At 35.0% G+C, this 10,487-nt stretch overlaps 1 protein-coding gene across 5 annotated transcripts in view; it reads left to right on the forward strand.

Annotated features, from left to right (window-relative positions):
- The window catches only part of Fmr1 (synaptic functional regulator FMR1), a 242,821-nt gene extending 232,681 nt beyond the window's left edge, over nt 1-10,140 (forward strand). For all 5 annotated transcript variants that reach the window (XM_081756090.1, XM_081756095.1, XM_081756093.1 and 2 more), the window contains one exon: nt 6,122-10,140. In XM_081756090.1, coding sequence (XP_081612216.1) covers nt 6,122-6,306 — 185 coding nt within the window. In that variant the 3' untranslated portion in view covers nt 6,307-10,140. The remainder of the gene's footprint in view (nt 1-6,121) is intronic.
- Nucleotides 10,141-10,487: the final 347 nt, after the last annotated feature.

Consider the following 10,487-nt stretch of genomic DNA (forward strand, 5'->3'; position numbering starts at 1 on the left):
CCAAACCTTTTGTAGTATTTATATTAGTCGTCTTGATCACTTTGCAGTGCATGATCTGAAACAACTTGATCGCTAGTTACCAACCTGTAGTTCTTGGTGATTTTAATGTCTGCCATTGATAGTGTGTTTCACCTCAGACAGAGGCTCGGGGTCGAGAAATTACTCTCTTGCTTGATATGTTTAATGGCAGTCCTACGCATTTACCACTGCCACGGGCACGTTCACCGACTTAGACCTTTCCATTTGTAGCTCCCAATTAGGTGTCCTCTCATGTGGAGTGTTTATCTTGCTTTGGGGATCATTTCTCCATAATCATTCATGATCTGTCTAGTGTGCGTAACTCTCGCCAATCTACTTACAATTTACATCGTCCGGATTGGGCTCAGTTCTCTTAAATTTTTATTTTTGACGATGTTCCCAACCTGTCTATTGATGAGTGTACTGCATTATTTCGGAAAAGTTTACTGGTAGCTGCCGATTCTTCTATTCCTTCTTTTCGCGAACCAAGTCATGGCCGAAAAAATTCGTCATGCTATTCCCAACTGATGATAATTTGGGACAGTTTCGTCAACTTCGTGCTCAAGCCCAATACCTAATTAAGCAGGCTAAATGTCGGTGTTTGCATGTATATGTCTCCACGTCAACTACCTCTAGTTCGATTAATATTTGGTCCTCTGTTGGACGCCATGTGTCTCAACCCTCCACGTTGATAACGATTTGGTCACTGATCAGAAGCAAATAGCAAGTGAATTGGCTAGTTATTGTGCCTCTAGCTCGACCCATTTTGAACGCACGCATAAATCCTTTAACTACAGTACTGTGAAACCCTATAATCGCCCTTTTACTGCTAAAAAACTAGACTATGTTTTTTCAGTTAAGGATACTGCTCCAGGTCCTGATTTCATCAATTATTCTCTGTTACTCATCTGTACCCTCATGGTAAAACCTCTCTATTGATCTTATTTAATCATATCTGGCTTGATAGTCACTTTCCGATAGTCTGGCGAGAGGCTTATATTCTCCCTTTTTTAAAACCTGGTAAAGTCAACATTGTAGTTCCAGCTGTAAGCTTATTTGTCTTATTAGCTGTATCTGCAAGGTTTCTGAAAAGCAGGATAATCTTTAGTTGGTCTGGTTCTTACTCTCGAACTTCCAATGTGGATTTCGCGAATTTCGTTCGACTTTTAATCTGTCTTGTTTATCATGGAACTGTCATTCTGGATGCTTTTCGTCATGGGAAACATTTAGTGGCTGTCTTTTTCGATCTCGAACACGCTTATGATACAATCTGGCGCACTGGAATCCTGCAACAGCTTGATTCTTAGGGACTGCGTGGCCGTATGGCTTTGTTTTTAAAACAACTTTTAGGCGACGTATATTTTGGAGAACGAGTTAGCTGTACACTTTCTGATAGCTTCTTTCAAGAAAATGATGTCCCTTAGAGTAATATTTTGAGTGTGATCTTGTTTGGTGTGGCTGTGAATAGTGTAATGTCTTACATTGCTACTACTTTTCAGGGTCTCCTTTATGTAGATGATCTTACCATCTACTGTCGGCCCTATGATCTTCATACATCCACACGACAACTCCAACTTACTCTGTATCGTTTAAGTACCTGAGCAACTCCGACTGGGTTCCGTTTTCTATCGACAAAACTAAATGTGTTTATTTGTGTCGGTTACGTACCTGTGTTTCCAGTCCTGGCCTTTATTTAACGGAACGCCCCTATCGTTTGTCAATAGTGTTCGTTTTCTTGTCTTGAAATTTGATAACAAATGCACTTGGTTTCAATGTGTACGTAAATTGAAATATACTTACCTTATAGCGCAACTCCCTTCCTCATCTTTCGTGGGAGTGTGGATCGTACAGTACTCTTACGTCTTAACAGTACTCTGTCAGTTCTAAACTGGACTACAGTTGTGATAATATACAGTTTGTTATAAGTTAGCTGGATATGTCCATCATCTTGGTATTTGTTTGTCTATAGGTACTTCCCGTACTATCGCTACACGTATCCTCTATGTTGATACAAGGGGCCACGGTGGCTTAGTAATAGAGCGTTCACCTCTGGTGCTTGGTGTCCTGGGTTCGATCCCACCTTACGCCAAGTGGACTGTGGTGGACAAACACCGTGTGATTGGGTTTTCTCGGGGTTCTCCCATTTCCTCCCACTTTCTTCATTCCACCATGGGTTGGATCACAGTCTCCTTTAGCCTTGCCGGCATAACCGTGGGACGTAAAACTCAAAGATTTCATTTTATTTTCTTCCTTTATTTTACAGGTCGTGAAGCACTTCCTGATCACCTTCTTTTGTTCTTAAAGCGTGTATGCAGCACATCCTTGTGTTTCCAGACCTTTTGTGATTCATGCATTAGACGTTGTGGATGAATTGGCTGTAGCTGTGCCAAACTTGTATTCCTTGGGTTTTCGTACTATCTCACCCTCGCAGATTAATTTTCCTAGTACGTCATTTCAGTTAACGTGTTCCGATAAGTCTACCACTACTGATTACCAATATCAGCAAGAGTTTCGCTCTATGTTACACTGCTATGCTGACTTTTTGTATTCATATACCGTTGGCTCGAAACAAAATGGCTTTGCTGGCTGTGCGTTTATCTTTGGCCATACCCGTTGTAAGTACTGCCTTCCTTCTTTTATATCCTTCTTTAGTGCTGAGCTGCTTAATATTCTTCAAGCCTTAGATTACTCTAAGATCTACACGATTGCCCGTATTCTGATCATGTCTTTACTCCAAAAGTGCTCTTACTAGCCTTATTAATGTTTACACACACCACCCTCTAGTTCAACATACTCCCTTTACTTGCTGCTGGTTCTGTTCTCTAATTTTGTTGGATTCTCAGCTATGTGGGCTTTTCTGACAATGAGCAGGCGGATTCTGTGGCAAAAGATGTAGCTCTTCATGATATTGAACTCCTAACGCCTCTGCCTCGCATTGATCTTTTCTCGGTGTACTTTCTCGTCTTTTGCAGTAACAGCAGTAGGATTGGGCTACTGTGGCATGTAACAACAAATTGCATGCCATCGAACTTTGCTTAAGAGTTTGAATCTCTAGTTTTCGACCGTCTCGTCGAGAGGAAATACTTTTAACTTGCCTACAGCCATCTCACACATGCCAGTCTTTTGTATGGGGTTGCAGCTCCGAGTTACCCTTTTGTGATGCATTCTTGTCAATTCTTCATCTTCATGTCGGTTGCCCCACTTTGGCTCAGCTTTGACTGCGTTATGATATCCTTCTAAGCCTGAGATTACTACTTTACAATAACCCACATTTTATTTCTCGACTCGTGTGTGTGCGTGTTTGTCTTTACTCGTTTTTTCATTACCTGATCACTAGTTTTAAATACTATAGTTTTTTGGTGTTACTATTATTTTATTCGCTTTATCGTGGTCTTGTTTTGTCACAGCATTCTTCATGGCCTTATTTCTTTCTGCACAGTTTTATCCCTACTAATCAGGGTAAACCCTGCGTACACTTCTTACCGAGCAGCCCCAGCAGAAATGATGATTTAACATTTCATTGTTTTTAACTAACATCCCCTTTTACTGTGTGTATAGTCCAACTGAGTAGTGTCTTTTTACCTTCTACTTTTATACTTTTATACTTGTTTCAGTGTGATCATGTTCTTTTGCATTTTATTTTTTTCGGAACTTTTTTTTTTTCCTTCTCAATTTTCATTATGGTCTTGAACGGGTGCAAACAGACCTTATTTTTGTCGCATCCCTGACTCAATTCTACGACCGGTCTTCAGTCATATGGTGTGTGGTCTGTAGTGGAGTGGAGTGGATTGGGTTGTGTTATTGTCTAAACCCTGGTTAACACTGGCCCTTAAAAGTTAGGGAAGGACGTAAAGTCAAGGAAATTAAAGTGAGTCAAGGAAATGCTTCAAAATATGCCCAAAGTCTAGGAAATTGCTATGTTTCATAGCAGACTCAGGGGAAAATGCAATCAGATTTCATGAAAGTATTCAGAGTTCGTGTTACTGAAGTTATGTTAATAAGCATTAGAGTTGCTTACATGTGGTATGAAGAATACCTCAAAGAATTAATGCAGACTTAAAAAGAATATGAAAAGGCTGTATAGGCCAAATTATGATAAATGTTTACTTGTTTATATTCAAGTGTGTTCAGAATACAGAGACAGTAGTTAGAGTATATCGCAGCCAGACAAAAAGAAAATAAATAAATAAAATAAAATAAAAAATTCTCTTGCAGTGGACTTTCGATCGATTTACTTTGTTACGTAGAATCCAAATTTCGAAACCCCAGGACGATTGACCGTATTGTTTTTTGAGGGCGATTTTGTATAGGGGAATACCCTTAACACAGCCACACACACACACACACAAAAGCACTGTGCATTGAAACCCAAATTTCGAAACCCTAGGATGATTGACCGTGACAATTTTTTGTGCGAAAAATTTGAGCGATTTTGGATAGGGAGGATACACATGTGTTTCGCCCATTAAAAAAAAAAAAAAAAAAAAAAAAATGACACGGTCAATCGTCCTGGGGTTTCGAAATTTGGATTCTGTGTAACAAAATACATCGAATCCGTCCCCTGGGGTCCGCTGCACAGAACTTTTTTTTTTATTTTTGTTTGTGGATTTGGTATTAATGTTGCATTGTATTCCAAAGACAGGAAATGTAACTCATAGTAAGTATTATTTACAGTAGAAAAGTAAGCTTATACCTGTATTTAAAAAAAAAAAAAAAAAAAAAATTAGAATGGATAGCATTGGAATATGATAGAGGCCAATTAAAAGATTAATTTCTCTTTTTCTAAACTTAACTATAAATGATACTGCTCGCAGTGTTGGAGGTCAGAGAAAATTTTCTTCGTTAGCCATGGAAATCAGAATTTCAGTGTGAACTATGTGTAAGACAAGCAAGGGGACATTTATTACTTACCTTTAACGATGTGTAAAACTGAACGCGAACAAGTTTGTCATGAAGAAAAAGTAATGATATAGCTCTTCGGGAAAAAAAATTCACTTCGGTGGAAAAAATGATGATGATAAATGCAGAGAGCATTTGTGAAGTTTTTGAAATAATTTTAAAAGAGTGGAAAGAAATTGGTAGGAACAGTTGTTTGAGAAGAAATTACACTGAGAGACATGATGAAATGCTTAGAACTATATTGAAGACTATTAAAAAGGGGAAAAGAAGCTGGTAGGAACAGTTGTTTGAGAAGAAATTATATTCTGAGAGACATGATGAAATGCATAGAACTATATTGAAGACGATTAAAAAGGGGGAAAGAAGCTGGTAGGTACAGTTATTTGAGAAAAAATTGTATTCTGAGAGACGTGATAATATGGTGGAAGGAAAGATAGGGAAAAAGAGAAGACTTGTTTTAAACATGATGAAAAAGATTGAAAGAAACTGGTTAGGACTTTGAGAAGAAATGAATTTTGAAAGTCATGATAGAAGATATAGTGAAAGCAGGGATATACCCAGGGAATAGATCGTGTTGCACCCCCCAATCCCGACTTATCTGTAAATTTAGTCTAATTTTACAAATTTTAATATAACTTATTGTCATATAATTTTGAACTCTTCCCGAAATTAATTTCTATGTATGTGCCTAGTGTAAGAAAAGATAGGGAAAGAGAAAACTGTAATTTGTCGATGGCAGAAGACAGTATTTTAAATGCGTTTAGTTCCGTGAATAATACGCTAACTTGGAGCCTTTTTGCATGCAAAGATAAAACTTACATAGGTTAGTACTTGGCACTAGTGTGTGCACTAGAACCCTGGCATCGCATTTCTTTGATTTTGTTTAGCAACTTGCAATGCAATGCAATGCAATGAAAAAAAAAAAAAAAAAAAAAAAAAAAAGAAAGAAAAGAAAAGAAAGCGCTGATGAACATAGATGTGTGGATTCGATCTCAATAAAATGCGATTTGCCATTGTTTATTAAGTTGCCTTCGAAATTTGTTTTATACTTTTGGAAAGCAAACCATGTTGACAATAGTGGTGGAGTTAACATCGTGCGTGACTAATTAATAGCTTTTCACTTTGAATTTTGTCGTCTTAATTCAATTTGCTCTCCTTTTACTCTCTGACTTGAATGATGATTTTGTGTATGATTTATTTGTAGGTGCTCAAACACAGCCTCCTAGCGATCAGTCAGCATTTAACAGCAAAGAAGGAACACCGGCTGTAGATAGCAGTGGCCCGAAAGCTCAACGGGAACCGAAGAACAGAAATCAGCGACCACCTCCCGTCTCAAAGAAGACCGAGTCTAAATCCAAAGAGGCGCTGGTCAATGGGACGTCAGCGTAAAAAACTTGGCTGGCCAGGGTTAACTCTTTTTCTTGCGGTCCTCTCTTTTTTTATATATATATGAACACACAACAACTACATCAAATAATTGTAATACTTATTTTGCAGCAGAAATAATACTTTGTAGGTGTACAATAGACTGATTCAGCACAATTTAAGGCTTGTTTTACAGTTGTTTAAGTGGCATCTTGGGAATGACAACTTGTGGTTACTTAGGAAGACTTCTAAAACAGAAAGCACAGTTGAAAAAAAAATCTTAAGAAAGAAAAAAAAAACATCACAGCGACTTCCTTGATGTGTGTCTGGACGTATGTTGAGGAGATGGCTAATAATTTATTTTTGATTTTTTGAATGAATGGGGTAAAAAAAAAGTGTAATGAAGATGATTATCTTTTATTTAATTCTCCGTTAAAACATATTTTTGCTCCAGAAATCTTTTTCAGCCTAGTATGCTCATCATAAAAAATGAATCTGGAATTGTATTTGTTGCATAACTCTGTGTATATTTGTGTGCATGTGTTTGTTTGTATGTGTGTGCATGCGTTTAATGAGTATAGATGCGGAAAAAAATGTAAACTGAGAGATTTCGTGGAGAAAGTATGTATTTTTTTTTTCAAACAAAAAAAACTTTAACTTTTAATAATGCATCATTGTTAAAATATAAATATATATGCTGTTCTCAGTAATGAAGAATTTGTTGTTGTACAATTTGATGTTTGAAAAAGAAAAATGTAGTATTTGCCATCTCTTGTAAGTATGAGAGAAATAAAATAATTTTAAAAAAAGTTCAATTTAAATTGTACAGTGCCTCTTTGAATAATGTATTCTATATATATATAGACATTGTCAAGAAAATAGAGAACAGGTTCTTGGCAATCGTAACAGAAAAAGTTGCCTTTATACATTATATAAATAATACGAAGACCCTTCAGAACATACCGTTATTTCTTGTCAGTATACTTAAAATTAAACATTGTAAAAACGGAATCTCGTCTAGCTATTTACGTACTACATCTTACTGATTAAATAAGTATATATATATGTATTTATCAGCATCAAGCTTTTTTTTTTACACCTCAACAGTATTTTTCGTTCATTATTTATTAACTAACTTGTGTATTTTGGGATATGAAACAATGCGTGCCACTGGCTTACTGAAAGGTAAGGCAAAGAGAAAAAAATTAGTATCGAATACGCTTCAAAGGAAAAACATACATTTTTTTTTCAGTTGCTTAAGTACTAGTTTAAAAAAGAAAAGTAATTTGGGTATATGCAGGGTATTTCAAAGCAACACCGACAACGTTTGAGATGTAATTCCTGACTCCAGGATAAAACAAGAAGTATAGACCAACCTGGGTGCACAAATGCTTCTTTTCAGAGTTATAGGGTGCCGAAAACATGGAAAAATGAACTTTTAAAGGGCCACAGCTCCAGTACTATGAGACCTATCGTAGTCGGGTCAAGACTTCACTTAGGAACTAGTATCTGCCCTATCCAAACATCCGTGTTTCAGAATCCTGCGGTAGTCACTCAACAATTTATAGAGGGAGTTGGTGAGTACTTCAGATTATAAGCCCGTAACCAAACTCCCTCTATAAAAATTGTTGCGTGAGTACCTTAGGATTCCGAAACATGTATTTTTGGATAGTGCACATATTAGTTCCTAAGTGAAGTCTTGACCCGACTACGGTAGGTCCTATAGTTTTGGAGCTATGGACCTTTAAAGTTCATTTTTTTTATGTTTTCAGCAGCCTATAACTCCGAAAGTAAACATTTGTGCACCCAACTTAATCTATACTTCTCGTGTTATCTTGATGTCAGGAATTACCTCCCAAACGTTGTCGATGTTGTTTTGAAAGACCCTGTATATTATGAATCGTATTTAATTAATAATAGATATTTTGAAGATGACAATAGTTTCCAACAGTTGTTACAACATGCTAACGGTTTTTTTTAAACAGTGTTATGGTTTATGTAGTCTACAAGTTATTAGAAAAGGAAATCGGATCTGATCGAGTAGTTTGTGTAATTCCATAGTAATAATTATGTATATGTTTAATAGTTTGTAATGATAATTAATAATAATTAATAATAATAATGGTTGTGTGTTAAATAGGTGCTATATATCTATTGAAAAAAAGTAAGAAAGGAAGAAAATCATGTTTTTCTATGAACAATGTTTAGTACTATTGTTCAGTAGTAAGATGTAAAAAAAATCGTATGATAAAAAAAAGTTGTTGATAATTACTTAGTGATATCTTTTTTTATTACGTAATTTATTATTTTTTATGATTAAGAATATTTGCAAATTACAAAAACAACAATTATTGATGCAAATTTTGTAGCAACGTAGATTAATTAATTAATTAATGTAATTTATGATTAATTATTGTTCTTTTTGTTTTCCTTTTAAAAATGTGAGCTTTTGAATAGTGTTCAATGAAACAGTGCTTGTATGAATACGTACAGTTGGAAGAATTAATAATATATGTTATGCTAGTTATGTTACTTAAAAACAGCCAACATGCATATATGTTGAATTCGGTATGGTTTTGTAACTAGTACAGAATAATATTTAAAAAGTGGAAATTACAGTTTTAAAAGGCATATTCACAATTCTTTTTTGGTTGTTGTTTTGTGATAATCAGCGGTATGGATTGCGTTTATAACAAGCAGTGTTTTCTTTCTGTGTTTTCGTATGATATTTTGAGTAACACAATATTGAATATGGTCTTTAGGGGAAAAAGAAAAGAAAAAACTTTAAAAAAAATATTAGTGTGTCTTAAAAACTTATTTCTAATGACTTGGCAATACTGGTATATTTTAATGCTCATTTTTTTTTTTTTTCAGTTGTGATAACGAATAGCATTACAATAGTTTGTACTTGTAGAATCACATATATATATATATATATATATATTGTTGGCGTTCATTGTTTTCTGTTTTTTGTGTGTGTGTCTCCAGGATGGATGTGTTGAGTTTCTCTGTCTCTAGTTGATAGTCAGGGGCAATTAGTATATTTAAAAAAGAATTAAAGTACTATCCCTTGACTTCAAGTACAGACCTTTGGATTATTCATTAGGGCAAAAGAACACTTTATTTTGTTCGTCGGAAAAGAAAACAGTAATAAAATAAGAAGAAAATATAATTATTAACAACAGTTTGTAGTTGAAAATTTAGTCGGAGTGCATTTAGTATTACGTATTGCAAGAGTAAGCTAATTAAAATTTTGCAGACTTAAGGCAGGAGTCAGAAATTAACCCTACAGCGGATCTTTAAGGTATACTCTTTAAAATAAAAAAAAAAAAAAAACTATCTAAAATGTATTTAATGAAGTTGCCGCATCTTAATATTGAATTGAATGATACGGATGCGTGGATAAAATACTACTGAAACACACAAAAATTATATATATATATATGTTTGTGTGTGTGTATAATATAATAAGCTTATGCAAAATCATGATAGAATACGGGCAAATCTGAATTGTGAATATATATATATATACAAGGGACGTAAATTTTTCGATTATCTACTTACGGCAATTAAGAATTTGACACTTTTTTTTTTTTTAATGTTACGGATTGTTGATCGTGTTCAGAAATCACACATGTGTCTTAACTAAATCGATGTCCCAGTAGAAGAGTCGAAATACTTTTTTTTTTTTTTTTGTGACTGGGATGTGTATGAAACGACGGTGTACTTTGGTGACATAATACTGCATTTGTTAAAGCAATAGTTTTTTTTTTTCATCCCATTTTTTTCGCTTGTTAAGAAAGACTTTGTATTGTAATGTTGCATTATTTAGGAATAAACTTTTTTCTGTATATAGAATTATTTTGTTTTTAAGATTTCTGCGTCTATTCAGAAATTGGCAGTGTAAAAGGTTTCCAACTAGCAAACGTGTAAATTCAGTCGTGGCATCGTCCATTGAAGTGGGAAAGCCATACAAATTTAATTTTTAGATGATTATTCAAAGGAGACCTACGGTACATCCACTAGCGCCACTGACATATTGTGTTTTGTAATATAGGCTGGGACGAATAAAATTCTGGATTGAAATAAATGTATGGCAAGTGAACCTAGCAAGAAAAGGTTTGCCCTTTAACTGAAGTAAAAATACAACTGGTGAGAAACATTGGTTCTGTCCCATTACTGCAATGTAATATTGCGTCCCTTGA

The sequence above is a fragment of the Thermobia domestica genome, chromosome 4 (genome assembly GCF_964235325.1).
Source record: "Thermobia domestica chromosome 4, izTheDome1.hap1.1, whole genome shotgun sequence".
NCBI lineage: Eukaryota > Metazoa > Arthropoda > Insecta > Zygentoma > Lepismatidae > Thermobia > Thermobia domestica.